Genomic DNA, 27,496 nt, shown 5'->3' on the forward strand with positions numbered 1-27,496 from the left:
GAAAAAAGAACTACATTTTTTGAGAATTTCAAGCTACAGAAACAAAATAGTCATTGGTCATGATATGCAGAAGGCCTTTATGAAAATGAAACCAACACAGATGAGAACAGAGCCAAAAGACAGCAAGAAATAGATCCCAATATTATTGCATGAACCCATGGATCTAGCAGTGCCTGAAGCTTACTCAATCCGTTGGGCTCTTGTTACATGAGCCAACAAACATTCTTTGTTCTTTTAGTCTGGTTTCTACAAATTATAATTTAAAAGCTCTCAATTAGTATACTGAGCAACAGAATTTCCAGACACATGGAAAAACCTGCAATCTCTCTCTCTCTCTCTCTTTTTTTTTCTAATTGAGGGATTTGTAGGGCTCCCAAGTCATTTTTACATATATATAGTAGTGAGGACAGGACAATACTTTAGATATTTGCAAAACAAGGTTCTTTTCTGTTTTGGCAACTAACTTGCTGTGTGACACTAGGCCAGTCACTTACCCTTTCTGGGCTGTGGGAGCTGGTCTCTAAAGATGGCTCCCGATGAGTCACGCCTCCTGGTGTTATGCCTTTATGTGGTTCCCTCTCACACTGAATTTGAGTAGCTCTGTGACTAGTTTTAACCACCAGAATACAGCTACAGTGACACTGTTCAGTCCTGGGTCTAAATCTTGAACAATTTCCACGTTTTATGTTTTTTGGGGAGCCCCAAACCACTATGTAAGAAATCTGGCTACACTGTCACATGGAGAAACCATGTGGAGAGACCCTTAGGCAACAGACAGGGGCCTCCAGATGATTCCAACCACAGCTGCAGAAGAACCATCCAGCTGAACCCATTCAACCCAGATAACTAGTAGATATAATAATATGATTTTTATTAGAAGACACTAAGTCTTGGAGTGTTTGTTAAACAGCAATAGATAACTTGAATGAGTCTTTCTTTTCCCATCTATAAAATGTTACTAGATCAGTCTCTTCCAAAGGGCTCCTGACAAATTAATGAAAGATGTTGCAACATCTATGTGTTAAAAATACCAATAAATAAAGCATCCATTCAAACATTTTTCTCCTTTAAGATGGAATAAAGATTCCTGAGTACATGATGAGTGAGCTCAAGGGTCAGTTTGTGGGAATCAGGAAAGCACGCCATGACCCAACTACTTCATTACTTAGGAAACACCAAACTGCACAATAATTCTGACTTCCATATCTTACAATGTGAGGTTTTTAGTCCTAGATTAGTTTAATTTATATCCAAATGGACCACTGGCTAAAGATGAAAAATGAAAAGGGTAATAAAGGAGGAGCTCAAAAAAAATAATTCTGAAAAATTCTTCCTAAATCCAAAGAAATGAGTGTTTCAGTGTTCCCGTTTTATGAATGAACAAACTAATGAAGAAGGTAGAAAATCCTTGGCTGAATGTGAGAATGTGAGAGGCTTTTTGTCTTGTTTTGTTTTGTTTTTGGTAGATTTGTTTTCTTGCCATTTGCTTCTTTTCTCCTTCTAGTCCTCACGATTCCAGTTATCCGAGAGTTCTGGTTATTAAAGACATTCTGAAGCTTCTCTCTTGTGTGTCTGAACATACCTCATCTCACTCTGTGCCCCTCTCAGCTGCACTTGAACCGAGGTACTTCTGATCTCTCAGTCTCAGTTTGCTCATGTGTATAATGGGGACAATAATATCCACTTTGTTTGCTTTCAGAGCTGGTGGGAAGATAAAATGAAACAATGGATGCTGTTCCTCTAAGTTGTTATATGATCTGCCGTGTTGACAACTTAGCACAGTGGAAAGCAATGAGGACTAGGACTGAAAAGGCCTGAGTTCCAGTCTCAGCACTGCCACTTGCTCTGTGCTACCCTGAGCAAGCTGCTTCTTCTCTTTGAACTCCAGTTTCCTCACCTGTAAAAACTGGCTCTTGGAAGAGTTCAGTAGAGAAAGGAGGCCCAGGAAGCGTGCTTGAGGAGAAGTACCATGATTGCTGTTACCACCTGTAACAGTCCTGCCCAATGCCAGACTGGATTAAGAAAACACAAACTTGGTGTCATCTGCTCCCCTTCTGATATGGTTTGGCTGTGTCCCCACTTAACCGGTTAGATCTGTAACCATTTATCATGTGTCCCTTGTGAAAGCAGTATAGAGCTGGATGATTTCAGGTACAATCTGAGTTTCTTCTTTTAAAAGGTGAACTCGGCCGCGTGAGGTGGCTCATGCCTATAATCCCAGCACTTTGGAAGGCCAAGGCAGGTGGATCACCTGTGGTCAGGAGTTTGAGAGCAGCCTGGCCAACATGGCAAAACGCATCTCTACTAAAAATACAAAAATTAGCCAGGCATGGTGGTGGGTGCCTATAATCCCAGCTATCAAGGAGGCTGAGGTGGGAGAATCAATTGAACCTGGAAGGCGGAGGTTGTAGTGAACTGAGATTGCACCACTGCACTCCAGCCTGGGCGACAGAGCAAGACTCCATCTCAAAAATAAATAAATAAAGATAGACAAATAAATAAATAAATAAAAGGTGAACTGATTCACATTTATTGCAATGACTGATACAACTGAAATTATTTCTGCCATTTACTTTTTTGTCTTCTATTTACTGTGCTATCAGGATATTTCTTCTTACCTCCATTTCTGCTTTTGAGGGATTATTTATGGGGTGGTTTTTTTTTTTTCCATTTTTCCCCCCACTGATTTGAGTGTTACACTTTCTATGTTTTCCTTTCTTCTTAGAGCAGCACTACCTGACAGCATTTTCTGCAATGACAGAAATTTCTATACCTATGCTGTGCAATATGATAGTCACCAACCAACCACATGTGGAAAATGAGCCCTTGAAATGTGGCTAACGGGATGTAGAAACTAATTTCTTTTCTTTTTCTTTTTTTTTTGTTTTAGACAGTCTTACTCTGTTGCCCAGGCTGGAGCACAGTGGTGTAATCTTGGCTCACTGCAACCTCTGCCTCCTGGGTTAAAGCAATTCTCCTGCCTCAGTCTCCCAAGTAGCTGGGACTACAGGCATGTACCACTATGCCCAGCTAATTTTTATATTTTTAGTAGAGACGGGGTTTCACCATGTTGGCCAGGCTGGTCTCGAACTCCTGACCTCAGGTGATCTGCCCACCTCAGCCTCCCAAAATGCTGAGATTACTTACAGGTATGAGCCACCATGCCCAGCCCGAATTTTTTATTTTATTTTATTTCAATTAATGTACATATAAAAATAACCACATATGGATGGTGGCTACCCTATTCACAGCACAATTGTACAGATTACTCTTAATTTTTAATTCACACACTTAAATTTATATATTTCTGGAAGCATCTAGAATAATCCAGCAGTATCTGTGTTATGCACTCCCACCCTGGAACTGACAAGAACATCTGCAATATTATAGCCCGATGTATGGAGAGTTTCTCTGGACCAGACATTGCTTTGAGTTTAAAAACACATTTACGGCCAGGTGCAGTGGCTCACGCCTGTAATCCCAACACTTTGGGAGGCTGAGGCAGGCGGATCACTTGAGGCCAGAAGTTCAAGACCAGCCTGGCCAACACGGTGAGACCCCATCTCAACTAAAAATACAAAAATTAGCTGGTTGTGTGGCACACACCACACCTGTAATCCCAGCAACTCGGGAGGCTGAGGTGGGAGAATTGCTTGAATCCGGGAAGGTGGAGGTTGCAGTGAGCCAAGATCGTGCCACTGCACTCCAGCCTGGACAACAGAGCAAGACCCTGTCTCAAAAAAAAAAAAAAAAAGTTCTCACCCCAACATTATGAGGTAGGCTCTTGTATTATTTACAAATGAATACAGTGATCATCAGAGGAGTGAAGCAACTCACCTAAGGTCAAAAGTAGTAAGTGTAACCTGGACAACATAGCAAGATCCTGTCTCTACAAAAAATTTAAAAATTAGCCAGGCATGGTGGTGGGTGCCTGTAGTCCCAGTTACTCCAGCGGTTGAGGTGTGAGGATCGCTTGAGCCCAGGAGTTTGAGGTTACAGTGAGCTATGATCGTGACACTACACTGCAACCTGGGTGACAGATGGAGACCCTGACTCTAAAATAAAAGAACGAAAAACGCTGTAAGCGGCTGTGGCTAGAATGAAAGCCAGGCTGTCTGGGTCCACAGTCCCTACTCTTGACTGCTCCATTATAAAACCTTGGTGCAATGTGATTTCACTCTGTTCTCTTGGTTCGGTCCCTTCTTAGCTTTGTTGGGCAATTTTTGTGCAGAGGGAGGAGTTCCATGGGTGAAGGAATCATTCCCCACCTCCACTTCTGCTCATCCCTCTCCCCTGCCACTCCTACCCTCCAAGGAAACAAGCCCTTGCCATTCCCTGGCTGGCCTGTCCTTCCTGTTCCTCACCACTAGTAAACATCCTGGAAGATGTTGCTCAGATCCTGCTCTGTCTTCACCCCCTTTGCCCCTCCTCCCTCATTCCTGAGGTTTTCTCTCAGAAAGGAAGGTCTTTCCAGGCCATGTGAAGCAATCGAGGTGAAAGCCCAGGATTTGTTTGCCATTTCCTGGGTTCCTCTTGCAGCAAAAGGGAACCCAGCCAAAGGGTTCACAGCTTCCACCCACAGGTTCCACTGGAAAACACATCAGTGCAGGTTCAGTTGCAATGGACAATAAAACTAATGGACAATAAAAACAAACAACATGTGAAATAAAATAGTAATGATAACAGGTGTCATGTTTGGAGACCTCCTCTGTGCAAAGACTTTATGTTCCTTCCCTCAATTCATCCTCATAACAACCCTAGGTGAGACTGCTGCCATTATTCCATCCACAGATGTGGAGGTTAAGGCTCACAGTGTTCTCACAGCTAGGAAGCAACAGGATCAGGATGGAAATGCTGACCTGCCTGCCTCCCAAACCCATGTCCTTAAGAGCTCTGCTGCACTGACCTTCCAGCAAGAAGAGTCAATCAGAGATAGGTGGGGTGGGAGGCAACTGGGGTGCAGGGGGCAGAGGTGGAGGGGAGAGAGCGCTCAGAAAAACCCCAAGGGATAAAGCGTGGTGAAATGATACTGTGGCATGCGACTGTAGGTATAAAGGAGCACCTCAAAGGAGTCGGGGCCATCAGGAAGACAAGGAAGAACATTCCCTTTCCATGGTTCCCATCACCTGAGTCAGTCCCACCACCTTAGCATGACAGCAAAGGCCCTTCATGGGCTGGCCTAACTCCTCAGCCACTTCGCCTCCTCCCAGACCCTGTCGCCACAGCCCCCACACACCTTGCCAACATGTTTGTTTCCAGCACATACTGTACTGTACGCTTTCATGCTGCTCCACCTCCGCACGTGCTGGGCCTCCTACGTGCACTGTCCTTGTTCTCCAAGGAAAGGGTCCGTTTGTTCCTCTACTCTCCTTCTTCAGTCCCAGGCCCTGTGCCACCTCCCCAAGGAGCCTCCAGGTACACACATCTGTTATTTGGCATCCACTCCTCATCTTCCGTTGCAGGGAGCCACCCCTTTTCCTTGTCTCACAGTCTCCTGGTTTGGGTGGAGATGACCACCCCCACCTCCACCCTCAGTGCCCAGCCCCAGGGTGGTGTCCATGATCCAGATCCAACCAATCAGCAGATTCCTGGGCCCTAGGCAGAGGTGAATACCACGTGGGGGAACCTGGCCCAGTGAGAGTCGGCCCGAGCGTGTTTGCTCACCGGGGGTGCCAAGCTAGTGGTTTACCTGCCTGGAGCCACTGGGGGCCATCTTCCCCATGAAGGATTCCTGACAACACGGTATGAGCCCCTAGATCCAACTGTACCTGAAGCCACAGACTTCAGTGACCCATAAATACTCATCACCAATTTCTCGATTTTCTGAAGGTTGTCCTGTCATTTTTTTTTTTTAATCTCAGTACCCAAGTACCCTTCATATCAGCAGACAGTAATGTCTGCTTAGCGCCTTTCATTGGAAAAGTTTGAGGGAGTCCCTGAGCAATTCCCATGCATCTTCCTCAACTCTCCACTGCACTCCCTTTGCTTGGTCACACTGCAAGTTCCTTTGTGAGTCTTCCATATTCAACTAAGGAGGGCAGGGATAGAGATTGACTCGTCCTGAGCCTCCGGGGCCCCAGCCCTGCCCTGACACCCAAGAGGAACTCAATGAAGTTTCTGCTGAATGAACAAATGACTGGATAGGGGACCAGGGCTATTTTACCTCATGGCATTTCTGGGGCTGTGTCAGATACCTCTGAACCTAAACTAATTCTACACAGCAGCCAGAAGGATCCTGGGAAAACCTAAATCAGGCCTCATCACTCTTCCACTCAGAGCCCTCCAAGGCTCCTATTTCACTCTAAGAAAAGCCAATGTCCTCACCGTGGCCTTCAAGGCTCTACAGGATCCGTCCCCTCTCACTGGGCTCCAGCCACACTGGTTTCTTGCTGTTACTCTCACTCCAAGCACGTCCCAACTCAAAGCTTGGTACCTGCCAACCTCTCTGCCTGGGAAGTCCTTTCCCTACATGCCAATGGTTCCTTCCCTCCTCCCTTCTGATCTTTGCTGAAACATCCCTTTCTTGGTGAGGCTGTCCCTGGCCTTCTACGTAAAATTCAACCTCCCCGTAGCATCTAGCACTTTGTATCCCCTTCTGCACTTGTTTTTTCTGCATGGCACTTCTCATCATCCAAAATAACTATATAGTTTACATATTTTTTGGTCTCCCTCACCTGAAAGTCAGTCTCAAGGGAACAGGAGTGGTTTGTTTCTTCTCAGCTGTCTCCCTGATGCCAAGGACAGTTACTCAGCACTCAATCAACATTTGTTAAACGAATGATTGAGTAAATGAATGAAAAAACAAATGAACTGCGAGGACGTAGGAAATCCAGAGAGAAAGGATCTTGGCTCATGAACATCTGAAAGGTCCAGGGCCTGGAAGTGGCCATGGACAGGAAGCAGAGTAAAGCCTGGTCCTCAAATTAAGATGGCTTAGGCTGGGCATGGTGGCTCATGCCTATAATCCCAATACTTTGGGAGGCTAAGGCAAGAGGATCGCTTGAGTTCATGAGTTCAAGACCAGCCTGGGTAACATGGTGAAACTGCATCTCTACCAAAAAATACAAAAATTAGCCAGGTGTAGTGGCGGGGGCCTGTAATTCCAGCTCCTCAGGAGGCTGAGGTAGGAGGATAGCTTGAGCCTGGGAGGCGGAGGTTGCAGTAAGCCAAGACTGCAAGACTGCACTCTAGACTGGATGATAGAGCCGGACTTTGTCAAAAAGGAAGGAAGGAAGGAAGGAAGAAAGGAAGGAAGGAAGGAAGGAAGGAAGGAAGGAAGGAAGGAAGGAAGGAAGGAAGGAAGGAAGGAAGGAAGGAAGGGAGGGAGGGAGGGAGGAAGGGAGAAAGGAAGGGAAGGGAAGGGAAGGGAGGGAAGGAAGGAAGGAAAGAATGAAAAGAAAGAAAAGAAAAGAAAAAAATTAAGGAGAACCAATTAAGATGGCTTGACCTAAGTTTAGCAAGTGTGCATCCTTTCTATTAATTACCTGTCTAAACATAGGTTGTATGTGAAGATGTCCCACACTGGAGGAAATCCCTTAATCCTCTAAGCCCCTCACTGTGGAGGGCAGAGCTTCCCAGGGAGAGAGTCGGGGGCAGTGGGAGGGGGAAGAACCCAGGTTTGGGATGTAAGTATCTCCAGCCACAAGTCCCAGGCCTCCTGTTGGTGACACTACAGCACTGTCGCAACCAGAAGTCACAGAGCACTGTGTCCCCCCTGCACCAGAGACCTGCTGTGGCTTTCCCTGAAGCTCCAGGGAGAAGCCAGAAGTGAAATTGAACTGTATGAATATCCTCTTGCAGAAGGCCGGCTTCCAAATGTCCCAGCTGATACTTGGAGCACCCACTATAGCCAGTCAGTCTCCTAAGGGGCTGTATCTGTACCAGCTGGCTTAATCTCTAGTCAACCCTATGACAACCACTATTGTCATTCCCATTTTACAGAAATAACAACCACACTGAGAGGTGAAGACATTTGCTCAAGGTGACACAGTTTGTAAGTGACATAGCAGGAACTTGAACTTGGGCAGTCTGACTCCAGAATCCCAATATTGGGTGCAAGATAAAATAAAAACTCACATTCACTCACCATTTACCAGATATAGGTGATGAGCTGAGCACTGTAAGTTCATTTTTTCACATCATTCTCACGGCTGCCCTGTGATAAGGGTATTTGAGCATGACCAGAGAAGTTGGCAGACTCTCCCAGGTCAAAGTGGAATGGTGGAACAAAGTGAGAGGAATTGGGGCTAGAACCCAGTTCTGCCCCCAAAGGCTATAAAGAGAGCCCAATCCCTGGTCCCTGTTGTGAAGTGAGCAGTGTAAGAATTCTGGGGAGGACAGAGACCAGCAGCTGTGACTTGTGCCTCCCCCAGCACCAACACCCAGCCCTTGCTCTGCCCACAGAAGACACTCAGTAAATGGCTGTTGGGTTGACTTAGCAGGAATAGGTGGCGCAGGAGCAAGGGGCTAGGGCTAAGCTGAGTGTCCTTAAGAAGACTTTGACCTCTCTGGGCCTCAGTTTTTTCTCAGGCTCTGGGGGACTGTGATGTGGGGGTTAAGAGGATGGACTCTCCAGTCAGAGCCAGAACTGCTCACCAGTTTTACCATCAATCCACCATGAAAGGCCACATGGCACAGTGGTTAGGAATGCAGACTGGAGCCAGAATGCTGGGTTCCTTCCCAGCTTCTCCTCTCCATAGCTGTGTGATCTTGGGGAACTCACCTCACATGTATGGGCTTCCCCATCTACAAATGGGATAATAATGCCCACCTCCTAGGCTTACCTACATCATAGCCAGTGTTAGCTCCACAGAACGACTCAGAGCAAGGTTTGAAAAGAATTCAGGGCTGGGCGCGGTGGCTCATGCCTGTAATCCCAGCACTTTGGGAGGCCAAGGCAGCTGGATCACAAGGTCAGGAGATCGAGACCATCCTGGCCAATATGGTGAAATCCCTTCTCTACTAAAAATACAAAAATTAGCTGGGTGTGGTGGCATGTGCCTGTAATCCCAGCTACTCGGGAGGCTGAGGCAGGAGAATTGCTTGAATCAGGGAGCTGGAGGTTGCAGTGAGCCGGGATCATGCCACTGTACTCCAGCCTGGTGACAGAGCAATCATCTCGAAAAAAAGAAGTCCAGCTTAAAACCCTTTTCCAACTTCCCGTAGCATTTGCAATAAAATCTGAACTTTTCACCATGGCCTACAAAGCCCTGCACACCTGTCTGCCATCCCTTTGACCTCGGTGCCCTGCCCGCTGTGCTCTGGCCATCCCGGCCTGGGCCACTCAAGCTCATTCCTGCCCGAGGGCCTTTGCACCGTTGCTGCCACCTGGAAGCTATTTCTCCAGATCTCAGCAAGACCCTTTTCTGAGGAAGGTCTCAGCTCCAAAACGTCCTACTCCAGAAAACCCACCTTGACCACCCACCTAACGAACCCACACCCTTGGCCTTCACGCCACCCCATTTCGTGGGTTCCACAGCACCTTCTCTCTGAAGTTATTCATAAACGTGTTTACCAGCTGCTCAACCAGAATGCCAGCTCCATGAGAGAGAGGATCATTGTCTATTTTGTTCATTGCTGAATCTCCAACCCCTACACCAATGTCTGGCACATAGTAGGTGCTCACTCAAGAATCAATGACTGACCCTTCGAGGTTTCTGAATGCAGAGAGAAAAATAGAGCCCTAGTCCCGAGTGGTAACAAAGCCATTCCCAACTCGTCCCATCCCAATGCTGTATTAGAATCTCCTTCTCTGCCCCCTCTCTGCAGAATCACGTCCAGAGGAGGGGGTTCGTCTGTTTTGTTCAAGGGTTCGTTCGCGACAGCGTCCCCAGGCCCACAACAGCGCCTGGGGCACAGGGAATCCATGAACTGCTTTGCTCCTTTCGGAGCCTCCATTTGTTCATCCGCAGACCAGGAACAGCAGCACTTGCCTGGGGCTGTCGGATGAAGGCGCTCGGGAGAGTGCCTGGGCCCGAGTGGGCGCCGCAGCAAGTGAGGGGCCACTTTTTCCGGGGCACAAAGGACGATGGAAGGAAGCGCGACCGAGCCCCGTCCCAGCCCCCGCCGCAGGCCTGCAGTCCCGGGCCGGCCATCCCAGAGGCGGTATCCGGCCAGGGCGGCGCAGAGGGAGCCAAGAGGCGCGCACTCTTGGGGGCGCGCGGGGGCGGTGTCTACACTCCGGGAAGGGATCGGGCTTCCAGCCGGCAGCGCCTGATCGGGACTTACCCATGGCTAGCGGGACTCCGTGGCGTGCTGGGGGCGCTGGGGGGCCGGGCGCGCATCCCCCGGGCCGGAGTCCCCAACGCCGCCGCGGCCGGACAAACTTTGCGGCCCGCCCCCGCCTCTGTCCCTCCTGCCCTGCAGCGCCGCCAATGCCACGTCGGCCAGCCAGGCCCCGGGGCCTGGAGGCGGGACAGAGGGAAGCCCGGGACCGCCCCCGGCCGCCCCAGGCCTGGCAAGGACCCCCTCCCTCGCCCACTGTCCTCCCGGGGGCCCCCACCCGCCGTCTCCCGGGTCCCCTTCATTGTAGCCCTCCCCTAGAGGGGACACACTGGCCAGCCATCCTCCCTAGTAGAAGACCCCACACGCACTGTCTTCCCCGGCCTCTTTGCAGGGAAGAGGTGTCCCAATCACTGGTCCACACTTGTCTGGCCTCCCCAGCGTGCGCACACACACAACACACACAACACACACATCTACACCGAGTGAGACACTCGCGCATACCCACTGGAGCCGCTCACTGTCTCATGGATTCCTCCCTCATTCACTCCACGCTTGCGTTTGGACACCACCACATGCCAGGCACTATGCTCCGCTTGGGATGGGCTGAAGAACAAAACAGGTCTTTTGTTTACCTTCTGGGAGGGGAAGAGTTTACATTCTAGGAGAAGACGAAAAAGAAATAACTAAAGGATCCTGAGAAATATCAGCTAGTGATAAAGACTAGGCAGAGAGTTAAACTAGGGTGGTGGGTTAGGCAGGCACAGGTGGCTGAATTAGCTCGCTGATCTTAGGAGAGGATATCTGAGCAGAGACCCGGCATTCCCCGCAGAGGGAACAGCAAAGGCAAAGGCCCCGGGGTGGGAAAGAGCTTATGGGGTATAAAGAACGCAGAAATGAAGCCAGAGTGTCTGGAGCAGAGGAGAAGACAGGGAGAGAGGAGGGAGATGGGGGCTAAGGGAGGGGCTGTGGTGGGCCAGGGTCAGGAATGTAGATTTCACCCCCATCAGCAGGAGAGATAACTGGGAAGTTCTAACTGGTTAAGGGCGGGAATACTCAGCCTTCCCACCTGGGAGGCTGTTGCAAGGTGAGAAGTTGGTTTGGGCTCATGTCACAGTGGTGAGGTTGGAGAAAAGTAGGCAGATCACATATACACTCAGTAAGAACTTACAGACTGGAAGAGGGGCAGCTTGGGACTGGGAAAGGAGATCCAGAGTTCTGTCTTGGCTGCGTGACATTTGAGGTGCTCAGCAGGTATCCATGTGGAAATAGGTGGGCAGTTGGCTATGAGCCTGGGATTCTGGAAAGGGGTAGGCTGGGGACACCACCACTAATGCTCACTCGGGCAAAAATGCATGTACAAGCCCAGCACTCACATGGGCGCAGCCCCATCCAGCCTCTCAATACGTGTTCACAGATAGGCACCTTCGCACATGTGCACCAGTAGCTGTACCCTCACCAGCCAAAGTCACAGCGACCCCTACCGTACAGGTGGATACACAGGCGTTCTTCCATGCTACAGGCACAAGCAGGTATCTCAGCAAAGATAACAGCATCCACAAGACCTCTGACCAGGGGATCCTTGCACAGTTTCAAAAATAATAATAGCTGGGGCAGTTTGAAAACATGGCTCCAGAATTCGTCGTTCCTTCCCTTGAAATCAAAGTGGGCTTGTGACTGGTTTGATCAGTAGCCTGTAAAGTGACACTGTGTAACTTCTGAGACTGGGTCACTGGAACACTGGTGCCTGGATCCCTGAGCCTTCATGTAAGAAGTCCGATTACACGGAGACCCTCCTGGTATTCGTGGCCTAGTGGCATCCTCTTCTCTTCTAGATGTCACTAGAAGTATCACTTAGCAACTTACTTCTAATGAATTAGAAGACAGCAAATGTGGTGGATGTCATTTTTGGATTAGGTTATAAATGATGGAGATTTCTGTGTTGTTCAGTTTCGAGATCTCTCACTCGTTTGCTCTGATGAAGCCTTTGAGCTGCCATGTTGCGAGCTTCCCAATGGAGAGGCCTACATGGTGCGAAGCTACTGAATCACATAGCGCGAAGCTACTGAATCACATAGCTAATGCCTTCAGGCAATAGCCAGTGAGGGACTAAAGTCCTTAGATCAACAGCCCCTAAGGAGCTAAATCTGGCCAACAAGCTTGTGGTCAGCTTGGACATGACTCTTCCCTCAGCCTAGCCTGGAGGTGGCTCTAGTCCTGGCTGACACCTTGATTTCAATCTTGCAAGATTCTAAGCTCTTGCTCAGAGCTAAGGTGTACTAAATTTTTTATCCTAGAAGACATGAGATAATAAATGTTTGTTTCTTTAAGCCGCTAAATTTCGGGGGTAATTTGTTACACAGTGATAAATAACTAATACACATTTCATTATTGTTAATTATCTTGATTAGAAAAAGGAGATGGATCATCTCCAGGAGAAAGTAGGGATTAGGTTATATCTACATGGACACTGGGAGGCTTATCACCCTCGGCCTTGAATCTCTCCTCTGACCCTTGAACAGTTAACCATCAGAAGCTGAGAAATCGGTGAGGATAGTATCTAACTTTAATTCAGTGTGATCTTAAGGGACTGAAAATGCCTTTGCAAAGATTAGAGAGTGAGAGAAATCTGGCATGGTTGACTCCATCTTGCCTCTAACCTCACAGGCTACCTGTCTTCACTTATTTCTGGGCATAGGCCAAGCCAATCATGAGAGGAGTTTAGTTTATATTTTAACTTCGAAGTAGGGATAATAATCGCTCCCTAAAACTAACCCCCTCCTTGCTCAGGGACTGAAGCCACCTTTGTAAAATTAATGAAAGTCCATGAGGTTAGGATTATAGGATGGGCCTGAATTATGCTAAAATGCAGATGTGGTTTTGATAATTCCTTACTGTTCAGGAGTCAGGTGGCCAGAGGTCACAAGATTTGTAATTTTCCCAATTGCTCGTGTAGATATCAGCACTATTGTAGAACCTAATATTCATCTTTTGAGATATTTTTCATGCTTTCACATCCTGGCAACCAACTGACCCCACCTGGACCAAAGATTCATGACTCAACTGGTCCCGTGGCCCCCATCTAGAGGCAGACTCAGTGCACGGGGCCATTTTCCATATCTCGATGATTTCAACCCCCAACCAATCAGCAGCACCCAATCCCTAGCCCCCTGCCCACCAAAGTATTTATAAAAACTCTGGCTTCTGAAGTTTTCAGAGACTCATTTGAGTAATAATTCCACCTAGCCCACTAGGCAAACTCCTAGTCCAGGAGTTTGAGACCTGGCCAGCAGGGCACAACCCAATCTCTACTAAAAATACACAAAATTAGCAGGGCATTGTGGCTCACACCTGTAGTCCTATAGTACCAGCTACTCGGGGGATTGCAGCAGGAGGATTGCTTGAGCCTGGGTGGGGGGTGGTCGTTGAGGCTGCAGTGAGCCCTGATCGTGCCACTGCACTCCAGCCTGGGCGACAGAGTGAGACCCTGTCTCAAAAAAAAAAAAAAAAATGACATTTAAGCTACTGTGTGACAATTTGTTACAGCAGCAATGAGAAACCAGTGCACAAGGGTCTGTCCCTTCTGCTGGGGTTGCTGGGCTGGTTGATGTGGAGCTCATCATGAGAAGGGGAGCACTGCTGGAGATAAAGCCATCGAAGAGGAAAGCAATAGAGGCAGCCAGACACATCGTGTGAGCCCCTGGGTCCAGCTGCATCTAAAATAAACTTCCTTTTGTGTTTAAGCTTGTTTCTGTCATTTGCAGCCACCATGGCGATGAATAATGCAAAATGTATCCCCATTAGGCAGTCACTGGCAGTGCTGTGCTCAGTCCCCTGAATGCCTTGCCCTTCAGAGCGCATGACTGACAGTCAAGCTGGCATCTGCATCTGGGCTCTCTCTGCCCCTGCTCTGCTGCTCTGTGGCAGGCCAGGAGCACAGAGAAAGTAACATCTCTTGGGAACAACCCTCAATCAACGACTGCTGTCTGAGTACCCGGCTCCCTTGCCCCTTGGGTCTGAGGCCTGCGTCATCTACACTGGCTTCTGTTCCCCAGTGGGATTCAGCTGTAGTTGCCCAGAGTGGAAATGGGCTCACCTTTCACCGGCTGCCTTCCTGTCCTTACCTCACTCCTCTCCTGGTGTTTCTTGAGATTACAGTTGTCTAGGAGTTGGAGACCAGCCTGGGCAACACAGTAAGACCCCCATCTCTATAAAAAAAAAATACAAAAATTAGCTAGGTGTGGTGGCTCATGCCTGCAGTCTTAGCTACTCAGGAGGCTGAGGCCAGAGAATCGCTTGAGACCAGGGGGTTTGAGGCTGCAGTGAGCTGAGATCATGCCGCTGCACTCCAGCCTGGGTGACAGAGTGAGACCCTGTTTCTTAAAAAAGAAAAAAAAAAAAGCAGAGACCAAGGAGAAGGGGGAGTTCCATGGGAGATGAGTTTGGAAGAGGATGCAGGGATATCATGCAGGACCTCCTGGGCTGAATAAGGATTGGATCTTTATCCTAAGTGCAGTGGGGGAGCCACTGAAAGGCTTTAAATGGAGTTTCCTGCCACGGAAGCCAGAACTAGTCTGACCATAGCAAGCCTGGGTCTTGTAAGTATGTTTTCATGCAGATTGCTAAGGCAAGGGCTCAGATGAATTTGGTAACCATAGAGACAACTATGTGGACACTAACAATTATGATAATGAAGCCACAAACTTGGGAAACTGGGAGTTATAAATATAATTGGTTCTGGGTAGGTTTTGAGTAGTCTGGGCTGATGAAAGGTGCTAGAAACCACATTATGCCAACAGAAAGGGTCTTATGTTTGAAAAAGCGACCTGCCTCGTGTATGAATGAAACCTAAGGACTGCAGAGCTCAAGGCATTGGTATCATAGCAACCCTCAGACCAAAGGGGCTTTTCTTTGGTATTTCAAACAGCGCCCCAATGACTGGGGGATGGAAGGAAGGAAAATGAACACATGAAGAGTGTCTGCTATCCACCAGGCACCCTTATGTTGAACATCTTGTTTAATTTTTATAAACACTTGCCAAAGTAGAACTAATTATCCCCATTCTGAAGATGATTAAACTGAAAATTCAGAAAAATGATGTTGGTGGGTGTCACAGTGTGCCAGCCATTTGTGGCTGCCTTTCCAATAGCTATGCCCAGCTCCTTTGCTCATTGCTTGTAGAACACATCTCCATCTTCAAAGGCTGAAGATGCCAGATCCTCACTTTTCCAGCTTCCTCTGTAGCTAAGCCAAAGACACATGAGTCAACTGTGACCGATGCCCTTTACGGGAAGTGTGATGGGGAGAGGAGAGGCGTCAGCAAAGGATTTTTCTCCCAAATCAAGAGAACTATACAGGAGGTACTGCTCCTCTTCTTGAACCAAATGTTTTTGTGTCTTTGGATAATGTGTGGAACTTTGGTAGCCATCTTGAGATCAAAAGGTGACAAGGATAAGGACCAAAACAACAGGCTGAGGCTGGTGGAAAGAATGAAAAGACCCCGTGTCCTTGGTATCTAATGACAGCTGGGACCTTCCACCTCTTGAAATTATTTATTTATTTATTGAGACGGAGTTTTGCTCTTGTTGCCCAGGCTGGAGTGCAATGGTGTGATCTCGGCTCACTGCAACCTCTGCCTCCAGGGTTCAAGTGATTCTCCTGGCTCAGCCTCCCTAGTAGTTGAGACTACAGGCACATGCCACTACGCTCTGCAATTTTTTTTGTATTTTCAGTCGAGACGGGGTTTCGCTATGTTGGCCAGGCTGGTCTCGAACTCCTGACCTTAGGTGATCCACTTGCCTCAGCCTCCCAAAGTGCTGGGATTACAGGCATGAGCCACCACACCCAGTCACACCTCTTGAAATTTTGGGAGATAATAAATGAACTTATTGTTTATGCCAATTAAGCTAATTAGTTGACTGATGTTACTTGCAGTTTAAAATATCAAAACCATTGCACTCTATTAATGGTCCCCCAGTATCATTCTTCCCCTACTTCCTTTTAGTAATAATAACACAGGGTTTTAGCTGAGTTCATGACTGCCCTGCTAAAGAATACACTTCTCAGCTTCCTTTGCATCTTCCATGTGACTAAGTTCTGGCCAATAGGATAAGAGTGGAAGTGACATGTGCAACTTTGTGCCCAGTTCTTAGCTGGTTGATCTCTTTTTCCTGGTTGTCATCACCCTTTTTGCTGAGTGGAGAGGGCAACAAGTAGAGTAGACTCAAAGGAGGAAGCAACAAGTTGAGAATAACAGATCTGGACTGTTTCATAAGCAAGAATTAATCTCTCTCATATTTAAGCCACTATTTGTAGGTTACTTTGTTACAGCACTTTATTTTGTTTCCTAGCTAATTAATACAGTAACCACAACACACCTCCACTCAGTAGTGGTACAAGTCAGGGTTCTTGTTGCAAGCCACACAAGGATGGGGCAAAGGAGAGGCTTCTACAGTGGGAGGTGGTTTCTGTGTTTCCCAAGACACCACACAATGGGAAGCCCCTTCCCCGCCAAGGAGCAGTGGTTGGATCCTGGGGGTCCATTTTTAATTGTCATCATACTAAATACTCCATAATAATCATAGCTTCCATTTCGAAGAGCGTATCATGTTCCCAGCACAGTTCTATGTGTTTTACCTCGTTACCCATTTAATCGTAACATAAACCCTACAATCTTCTTTTACAGATGAGGAAACTAAAGCACAGAGAGGTTAAATAACTTACTCTTCCTCAAACATGTCAAGCACACTTCCTCTTTGGGGCCCCTCCTGTCTGGAAAGATCTTCCCCCAGGAATCCATTCACAGGGCTCAAATGTCACCTTTTCGTGGACATCCTCTCAACCACTTTATTTAAAATTAGGCCGGGCATGGTAGCTCACATATGTAATCCCAGAAGTTTGGGAGGGAGGCCAAGGCAAGAGGATCACTTCAGGCCAGGAGTTCGTAACCAGCCTGCACTACATAGGGAGACCCTGTCTCTACAAAAAATGATAACAATTGGCTGCAAGTGGTGGCACATTCCTGTGGTCCCAGCTACTCAGGAGGCTGAGGTAGGAGGATTGACTGCTTGAGCCCCAGGAGGTTGCACCACTGCACTGCAGCCTGGGCAACAGAGCAAGATCCTGTCTCAGTTAAAATAAAAATAAAAAATAAAATAAAATAAAACTGGATCATTCCCTCCGACCCCACTCTACTACCCATAGGGTAACCATATATTGTATAATCCAAAATTGGATGCTTTTGAGAGTAAAGAGGGGACACTAGGCTGGGTGTGGTGGCTCATGCCTATAATCCCAGCATTTTGGGAGGCCAAGGCAGGCAGATCACCTGAGGTCAGGAGTTCAAGACCAGTCTACCCAACACGGTGAAACCCCATCTCTACTAAAAATACAAACAAATTAGTTGGGCATGGTGGCATACACCTGTAGTCCCAGCTACTCAGGAGGCTGAGGCCCGAGAATCACTTGAACCCGGGAGGTTGAGGTTGCAGTGAGCCAAGATCATGCTACTGCACTCCAGCCTGGAAAACAGAGTGAGATTCCATCTCAAAAAAAAAAGGCAGGGGCACTAATGATAGTTATTCCAGGGTAACAGGTAAAAACTAGGGCTGTCCCTGGCAAGCCCAGATGCAGGTCATCTTTCCCATCCCCCTTCCCCGCTTGATTTATCTCCTGCTAGCCCCTGTCAACGACACATTTTCCTTATGTGTTTATTGTCAGTTTCTACCCACTAGAAAATAAACTCCATGGAGGCACTAATAATGATTCTCTATTTTCTTTACAGCTCTGTCCTCAGGGCCTAGCACAGTGCCTGGCCTATAGTAGTTACTCAATAAATATTTACTAAATGAATTAGTGAATAAATGAATGAATGGGCATCTGGTGCTGATGGGTGGGAAGTGAGGAAGAGGCCATAGATTCTCTTTCAGGCTCAGAAAGGGCTAAAAAGTAGAAGCCTCCCTCCCCTTTACTGCTTGGCTGTTCTACCCAGAGCTCAGCTGCATATTTGGCAGCCAGAGGTCAAGGCCTCAAAGGGCCATGCTTGGTGCAGTCACCCCAGGCTCACAGCACCTCTCTTCCAGCAAGAAAAATCCTCTGGGACCAGGCCACTGTCCTTGTTCTTTCAGCTCCCTGCCTGTCCCCAGTGCCAACTTGCTCCAGCCATGTGGAGCTGCTGGTTCTTGTCCAACCCAACCGTACCCTGTGTCTGTTCTCGCTGCCTGGAACCTGAGCACCCTCCCACTCCACCCTCTGACTGAGCTTTCCAGCACCTGAAAAACTCAGTGAAGATGAAGATATGAGAAAATGAGACATGAGTTTGACTGAATCATAAATAGGCACAAAACTTTGGGAGGGTAGTTTGGCTGAGGTGTTGAGTTTCAAAGTGCTTGTCACCTACAACCCAGTGATATCACTTGGATAAGCCTGCTCCTGCAGCACTGTTTATGAGACAAAAAAAAAAAAAAAAAGAAACAAAACTGGAGGAGTAACGTTGTTAAAATGTCCTACAGATTCCATGTAATTCCTATCAACATTCCAATGACATTTCTTGTAGAAGTAAAAAATTCTAGAATTTATATAGAATCAGAATAGACTCCATATAGTCAAAGCCATCTTGAGCAAAAAGAACAAAGCTGGAGGCATCACATTACCTGACTTCAAAATATACTACAAAATTATAGGAATCAAAACAGCATGCCACCAGCATAAAAACAGGCACATAGACCAATGGAACAGAATACAGAGCCCAGAAATAAATCCACACACTTATAGTCAATTGATTTTCATCAAAAATGCCAAGAACACATAATGGAGAAAGGACAGTCTTTTCTATAAATGGTGTTGGGACAACTGGATATTCATGTGAAAGAAATTAGACCCTTATCTTATATCATATGCAAAAATCAACTCAAAATGGATTAGACTTCAGTCTAATGTAACAGCCAAAACCATAAAACTCTTATAAGAAAACAGGGACAAAATGCCATGGCATTGGTCTGAGCAATGATTTTTTGTGTATGACCCTCAAAACACAGGCAGCAAAAGTGAAAATAGACAAATGGAATTGCATCAAACTAAAATGCTTCTGACCAGTCAAGAAAAAAGAAAAAAGAGTGAAAAGACAAACTACTGAAAGGGAGAAAATGTTTGCAAACCATACATCTGATAAGGGGTTAATATCCAAATATATAAGGAATCCAATCCAATAGTAAGAAAGGACAAAACCTGAATTAAAAGTGGGCAAAAGATCAAAAGAAATATTTCCCAAAAAGACATAAAAATGGACGACGGGTATATTTTAAAAATGCTCAACATCACTAATCATCAGAGAAATGCAAATTAAACCCACAATGAGATATCACCTCTGACCTGTTAGAATGGCTATGATAAAACATAAGAAAGATAAAAAGTGTTGACAAGGACGTGGAGAAAAGGGAACCCTTGCACCCTGTTAAAGGAATGTAAATTAGTACAGACATTATGGAAAACAGTATGGAGGTTCTTCAAAAAATTAAAAATAGAACTACCTTATGATCCAGCAACCCTACTACTGGGTACATATCCAAAGGAAACAAAATCAGTATATTGAAGAGATGTCTGCACTCCCATGTTAATTGCAGCATCATTCGCAATTCTCAGTCTAAGTGTCCATCAATAAATGAATGGATACAAATATGGTACATTTATATACATAATGGAATACTACTACTCAGCCTTTAAAAAGAATGGAATGCTGTCATTTACAGCAATATGGATGGAACTGGAGGACATTGTGTTAAATGAAATAAGCCAGGCACAGAAAGACAAATATCCCATGATCTCATTTGTATGAGGAAGGTAAGAAAAGTTCAACTCATGCAAGCAGAGTAGAATGGTGGTTACCAGGCGCTGGGGCAGGAGGAGGGAGATTGGGAGGATTTTGAGATGTTAGTCAAAGGACACAAAATTTCAGTTAGGAGGAAACATTCATGAAATCTATTGCACAACATGGTGACTATAGATATAACAATGTGTTGTATTCTTGAAAAATGTGCTAAGATAATAGATTTTAAGTGTCCTCATCCCCAAAATGATGAGTATGTTAGGTAACATTAACTAGCTGGATTTAGCCACTCCACAATGTACACATATTTCAAAACATGTTGCTCATGATAAATACGTACAATTTTTAATTTCCCTTATGTACCTCTTCATCTGGCTGTTCATTTTTATCTTTTATACTATCTTTTATAATAAACTGGCAATAGTAAGTAAAGTGTTTTTCTGAAAAACAACAAACTGGAAACAACTGTTTAGCAACAAGAAACTGCCTGACCAAGTAGAAGGATGTGGTAGTTCTGTATGTACTGATATGGAATATAGTCCGAGATAAATTGTTTAGGAAAATGAAATGCAAGTTGCAAAAGAACCCACAGTATGATGTCATTTATGTTGGAAAAAAGGCCACAATGATGTGTGTGTGCGCACTGAATAAAAGAAAGTTCTGGAAAGAAACTAACGGCCAGCGGTGTCACAAGGAGGATGGGCAGTTTATTTATATGTGTGTGTGCGCGCAAAGTTCCGTATTGTAAGAATTTGCTACAGCCTGTGTTATTAGCTTTGTAATGAAACAGGTAGAAACTGAAAAAGTTTAATTCCTCCCAATTCAGTTTAGGTTCTGTCTCCGGAAAACTTTCCTGGATTCCCCAGCCCCCACTCCCCGCCCCATCCCACCACCCCCACTGCCCTCTCTGAGTCTCAATTTTCTTTTCTGTAAGGATTTTCATCATTTAATCTTATTTCTTCTGAATGCACTAAATGGTAGTTATCCTAGCACTTAAGAGGATGTCGGAAACACGGTTCCTTGTCTGACCCTTCCGACACTGACTAGTATGAGTACATTCTGGGGGGAATTTAGGAGTCAGGGGAAGAGGTGTTCCAAAAAGACACTACTAGAGGGTGCACCTGTCCAGGAGGAGACTCCTTAAGTGAGCAAAGAGCGTCTGACGTTTTTCTCGAGAGGAGCTGAAGTTTTCCGGAAAGAGACGACCAACTGGGAGGTGATCTCCCAAAACCGGTTGCGGGAATCACCGAAGATTTCCGGAGAGCCAAGGAGTAGGGAAGAGCCACTTACCGAGAGTTGCCGAACGTGTACGGAGATAGCCGAAGAGGTGAAAGGCGGGGCCACAAGAGCCCTTCCTGCAGGGAACCCAAGGCTTCAGAGAGCCGAAAGGTTGGGAGGCGTAACCACTCACAGGCCGGAAGTGTCCGGGGCGGAAGCGTTCGGGTAACCGAAGAAGTACCAGGATTTCCGAAGCGAGCCGAAGCATCGCGACAGTTTTCAGAGAGAGCGGGTCGGTCGGAGCTGTACCGCCGAGCACAGTCATGGCGGCGGCCAGAGCTGCTGCCCCGGACGATGGCGAGGAGCCCGCGCCAGAGGCTGAGGCTCTGGCCGCGGCCCGGGAGCGAAGCAGCCGCTTCTTGAGAGGCCTGGAGCTGGTGAAGCAGGGCGCCGAGGCGCGCGTGTTCCGCGGCCGCTTCCAGGGCCGCGCGGCGGTGATAAAGCACCGCTTCCCCAAGGGCTACCGGCACCCGGCGCTGGAGGCGCGGCTTGGCCGGCGGCGGACGGTGCAGGAAGCGCGGGCTCTCCTCCGCTGCCGCCGCGCGGGTAAGGAGGGCCCGGATCCTGGCGTGGGCGGCCCCGAGGCTCTGGGGCCTGGGCGGGTGAGGGACTCTCCTGCGCTCCGAGCCTCGGTTTGCCTCAGTTTCTCCTTCTGTGCCTTCTGCCGTGGCCAGCCTTTCGGAAATGTTATTCTTTCATCCCTTTCTTCATTCGTTAAGTCTTAAGAAACCACGTGGCCTTGCAGCGTCAAGCGTTTGTCCTGGGGCCGTTCTGCCAGGTTCAAATCTGGACGCTGTCATTATTGCTCAACGTCGAACATCTTTAACTTCCCTGAGCCTTGATTTCCCCATTTGACTCGTTTCAATTTTCGATCATTATCTTTTCATTTATTAGTTTTAAGAAACATGTAATTACAAGTACTTGCCCCACTGGAGCCAGGCTGTCTGGGTTGAAATACTAACTCTGCTGCTTATGTAGCCTTTCAACAAGTTATTTAGCCTCTCACCTTCGGTTTTTTCACCTGTAAAATGGGAGACATAGTAGCAATATCCATGTCATAGGAATGTTGTGACCATTAGAGGAGGTCTGTGTGCAGTGTATTATGTTCGAATGTGTGCCTGGCACATAGTGCTCAGTAAGTGTTGGATTTCATTAAATTGCCTATTTATTGTGCGCCAGCGCCATAAACCTTGTCCTCAGTTGAGAAAGTGACACTCAGAGAGAAGTAACTTGCCCAAGGTTACACGGCTACTAAGTGGCCGGTCCAGGCCCTCAGCTCCGTATGCCTCTGACTCAGAAGTACTGGCTTTTTAATTTTACGCTTCGTGCCTTTCTTTTATTAGTATTTTTTAGGTACTTGTGGGTGCCAGGACATTGTTAAGTGCTGGGAGATCTAGCAAGGGGGGACATTCAGTAGCCAACAAGCAGACACATTGCTGCCCTTTCAGAGACTGAAGATTTCACGAACTTATTTGTGTGTTCATATTTCTGTTTTCAGCCTCTTATGATATGTTTCGTTAAGCAGAGATTGTATTATAGCTGGCTTGTTTATTGCTGTATCCCCATTGATACATCTCTCAGTTTCTAGAAAAGTATGCTGAGCCTGGTTGACTTTCAGTAAAAATTCATTTGAGTTTATTGTAGCAGAAACTGAGACTTAGAGAAGTTAATGTAATTTTTTTTTTTTTTTTTTTTTTGAGACGGAGTCTCGCTCTGTCCCCCAGGCTGTAGTGCAGTGGCCAATCTCGGCTCACTGCAAGCTCCGCCTCCCGGGTTCACGCCATTCTCCTGCCTCAGCCTCCAGAATAGCTGGAACTACAGGCGCCTGCCACCACGCCTGGCTAATATTTTGTATTTTTGGTAGAGACGGGGTTTCACCATGTTAGCCAGCATGGTCTTGATCTCCTGACCTCGTGATCCACCTGCCTTGGCCGAGAAGTTAATGTAATTTTAAGATTAGATTAGACAACTAATAAGAAAAGGAGCTGGGATTTGAACCCTCTGTCCTCTCTGACTGTGAAGATGAACCTCGAAGCCAGCACACTGCTTGGCCTCCTGTTTGTGTCCTCATCAGTAGAAACTGCTCTGACTGGGCTGTGCCTTGCTGTTTGTTTTTGTATTTTGAGACAGTGTCTCACTTTGTCACCCAGGCTGGAGTGCTGTAGTGGCGCAATCTCGGCTTACTGCAACCTCTACCCCCTGAGTTTGAGCTATTCTCCTGCCTCAGCCTCCCGAGTAGCTGGGACTACGGGTGCATACCACCACGCTCTGCTAATTTTTGTATTTTTAGTAGAGATGGGGTTTCACCCTGTTGGCCAGGCTGGTCTCGAACTTCTGACCTCTAGTGATCCGCCCGCCTCGGCCTCCCAAAGTGCTGGGATTACAGGCATGAGCCACCACACCCGGCCTTTGTTTTGTTTGTTTTTTAGAGAGTGAGTGTGACAAATGAAGTTTAGTGAGAAAGGGTGGTTTGGAAGGGAGGAGGAAGCTATGGCCTCCTCAGTTTAGCTGTGGGGTGGTCCCAGGTATAGTCCTGCAGGGGGCAGGAGCAGGGGAATATTCCATTCAGTTGTACCATTCCCTGTAGCATTCCTAAATCGTCCTGAAATAAGTAGATATAGATGGAAAAACTGGCTTAATCTTTGAAAATTAAGTTTATCCATTTAAAAAAAATCCAACCCAATAACCACTTATGTCTTGATTTCAGGAATATCTGCCCCAGTTGTCTTTTTTGTGGACTATGCTTCCAACTGCTTATATATGGAAGAAATTGAAGGCTCAGTGACTGTTCGAGATTATATTCAGTCTACTATGGAGACTGAAAAAACTCCCCAAAGTCTCTCCAACTTAGCCAAGACAATTGGGCAGGTTTTGGCTCGAATGCACGATGAAGACCTCATTCATGGTGATCTCACCACCTCCAACATGCTCCTGAAACCCCCCCTGGAACAGCTGAACATTGTCCTCATAGACTTTGGGCTGAGTTTCATTTCGGCACTTCCAGAGGATAAGGGAGTAGACCTCTATGTCCTGGAGAAGGCCTTCCTCAGTACCCATCCCAACACTGAAACTGTATTTGAAGCCTTTTTGAAGAGCTACTCCACCTCCTCCAAAAAGGCCAGGCCAGTGCTAAAAAAATTAGATGAAGTGCGCCTGAGAGGAAGAAAGAGGACCATGGTTGGGTAGGAAAATGTGTATGACAGCCACACACAGTGAAGCTCTTTTTTCAAAGTAAATTTGAAGAAATACTAAAAGTATGAGATGAGATCTAAGTAAAGGTGTTAAGATATTTTTAAGTGGTGTGTGATCGTGCCTGTGGTGTCATTATCACCTGCACTTCACTCTACTCAAGAGCTTACTATGTGTCTGAGTCATGTTCTAGGCAGAACTGGGTATTTAAATCTAGGACAGGCTTCTCCCAGATTGTGACATGTATGTCTCAGTTATATGGGTGTGGCATTGAACCACATAATGAGAATGTTACTCTCTTTTTAGTCCTTGTGAGACAAGGATGAAGTCTCAGTGATACTCACTGAGCTTACTGGCCCTCTAACCCAGTGTTTTTTTTGTTGTGTACATGATATATTTATTTTGAAACCAGTTTAATGGGATACAACCAGCATTTTTTAAAATGAAATAGAATTGCAGCATAGAAAATATCAATGTATTGTTTTATGAAACTTTCACATGTATATGTAGACAAGGATATGTACTGAGTTTTGATGTCAAATATATTTCTCTTTCAGGGTCATGATCAAAAAATGAAAAATCTGCTTAACTCCAATTTCTCTTTTAAAAAAGCAGACTTACAGCTTTCAGGCAACTGAAATTCATGTTAACATTGTTTTTATTTTTATTGTTTTGTATTTTTGTGGTTACCTTCTAAGACAAGTGATTGATATAAAGTTCCTTTTAAGTTTATACAGGTAAGCAAACTGAGTTGATTTCTGTCACAGGCAATGAGTAGGTAGAGCAAAAATGATGAAGTGACTTGTGAAGACTGAAGTTTGATGAAGTCTGGTTTAAGGTACAGATAAGCTGAGTGTGGATGCAAAGGTACCAGGAGCTAGCTTTTAACCTTGCCCAGCCTCAATTTCTTTTCTTAGAAGAAGCTGTGTGTGGGTGGGAAGGGAACGGATGTATAATAAAATACCTTTCTTCCTTGTAAACTCCAATCAACAAACATATTTTGAGTACCTTTTATGTTCCTTGGCACCCTGTTGGGTGTTGGGTACAATGGTGAGCCAGACAGACATAGCGCCTGTTCTTTTGTAAGAAAATTTATTTTTATAAAAAATTATAAAGTAGTGTGATGTTTTGATACACATTATGAAATGATGACTACAGCCGAGCTAATTAACACCCATCACCTCACATAGTTACTTTCTTGTTTCTTAATATAGACATTTACAGCTATGAATTTCTCTCTGCACACTTTTCATCACACACTCTCAGTTTTGGTATTTTGTGTTTTTGTTTTCATTAATCTCGAAGTATTTTCTAATTTCCCTTGTGATTTCTTTTTTGACCACTTGATTGTTTAGAAATCTGTTAATTTCCACACATTTGTGAATGTTCCAGTTTTTCTTTTGTTACTCATTCCTAGCTTCATTCCGTTGTGTTGAGAGATGATACAGTCAGTGCCTGTTCTTATGAAGCAAACATTCTGTAATAGTAGGACCAGTACCCTGTTTGTTTCGTTCATCACAGTCAGCACTCCCCCAGTGTCCAGCATGGGGTGGATGGCCAGGAATGGTGAAAACTCCCTTCCTGGGTAGTTGTGACTAGTAGAGAGGAAAAATAGTATCATTGCCTGTTTACTGCATGTCAGGCATTGGGCTGGGAATTTTTATATTGGATCTAAAATAACTCTTAAGCGTTGTCCCCATTTTATAGATGGAGAAACTGGCACCAAAAGGTAGGAACTTGTCCTAGACGTCACAGGTAGCCAAAGGTACTTTTACTTGGCTCCAAATCTGTGTTCTTTCCACTGACAAAAGAGATATGGGATATGGTGCGTCTTCACAGTACTTTAAGAAGTATTGGCATATAACATTATTTTCAAGGAACTCCAAGGACCACAGGAGCTGACAAGTTTTTCAATTAATATTCCCAACATGAATGAGATGCCTCATTCCTCAGTTTCCTCACATGTACTATAAGGCTAGTACCTACTTTGTGGGGTATGGTTGGCTTATGTGCATTAAATCAACAAAGCCCTAGTTGATATGGTTTGACTGTGTCCCCACCCAAATCTTATCTTGAATTGTTCCCGTAATCCCCACGTGACACGGGAGAGACCTAGTGGGAGGTAATTTAATCCTGGGGGCGGCTACCTCCATGCAGTTCTCGTGATAGTGAGTGAGTTCTCATGAGATCTGATGGTTTTATAAGGGGCTTTTCCCTCTTTTTGGCACTTCCTGCTGCCATGTGAAGAATGATGTGTTTGTTTCCCCATCCGCCATGATTGTAAGTTTCCCGAGGCATCCCCAGCCATGCTCAACTGTGAGTAATTAAACTTCTCCTTTATAAATTACCCGGTCTCGGGTATGTCTTTATTAGCAGCGTGAGTAATACACTAGTACTCACTATGTGCCAGGCACTGGAGATCTAATAGAGGGGAACATGAAGTTTACTTTCCTGGGGAACGTAAAATAAGGCAGTTTCAGACAGTGATGAGTGCAGATGTGAAGGAAAACCAGAAACACGGGAGATGAAGGGAGTATATCCCAGGCAGGCTGTGGCGTGCGAAGTTGGTGAGGAAGGAACATCCCCGACAGCAAGGCCAGTGTGGCTGGCATCAGTGAGCAAGGAGGAGGAGCAGAACATGTGATGGGAGAGGCAGGGCCAGATCCTGCAGGGGCCTGTTACAAGGTTGGGTTTTGTTCTTAATGGGACTCAGGATTTTTAACAGGGTGACACCTGATTGTTTTGAAAGAGTTGCATTGGTTGCTGGCAGAAAACCATAGACGGCAAGAGTGGAAGCAAGAAACCTGGAAGTGAGAAGGCGACCAAAACCAGCTGGGCCAGTGAAAACAGTAGCCAGGGTGGAAGCCGTGGCGAGCATGCTCCAACTGCTTGGCACAGGACCTGGCAGCCACCGAGGCAGGGAACGCAGTGGAGAAGCAGCCTTGTCTGGGGGAACACCCGAGGTTCGTTGTCTCATGGTCATGG

At 46.4% G+C, this 27,496-nt stretch overlaps 2 protein-coding genes across 3 annotated transcripts in view; one reads left to right on the forward strand and one right to left on the reverse strand.

Annotated features, from left to right (window-relative positions):
* The window catches only part of SLC2A10 (solute carrier family 2 member 10), a 35,931-nt gene extending 14,474 nt beyond the window's left edge, over positions 1–21,457 (reverse strand). Inside the window, exons 1-2 of one of the 2 annotated variants that reach the window (XM_050806496.1) lie at positions 21,335–21,457; positions 14,346–14,429 (exon numbers count right to left, since the gene is read on the reverse strand). The gene's annotated coding sequence lies outside the window, so the exon portion shown is untranslated. The other variant, XM_050806495.1, reaches the window with a different exon arrangement.
* On the forward strand, positions 21,352–26,858 carry TP53RK (TP53 regulating kinase). Its single transcript, XM_050806579.1, has 2 exons — positions 21,352–21,868; positions 24,030–26,858. Exons 1-2 carry the CDS (start codon positions 21,586–21,588, stop codon positions 24,506–24,508), a joined length of 762 nt encoding a protein of 253 aa, XP_050662536.1. The 5' UTR covers positions 21,352–21,585; the 3' UTR covers positions 24,509–26,858.
* The last annotated feature ends 638 nt before the right edge of the window (positions 26,859–27,496 follow it).

This window comes from Macaca thibetana, chromosome 10 (genome assembly GCF_024542745.1).
Source record: "Macaca thibetana thibetana isolate TM-01 chromosome 10, ASM2454274v1, whole genome shotgun sequence".
NCBI lineage: Eukaryota > Metazoa > Chordata > Mammalia > Primates > Cercopithecidae > Macaca > Macaca thibetana.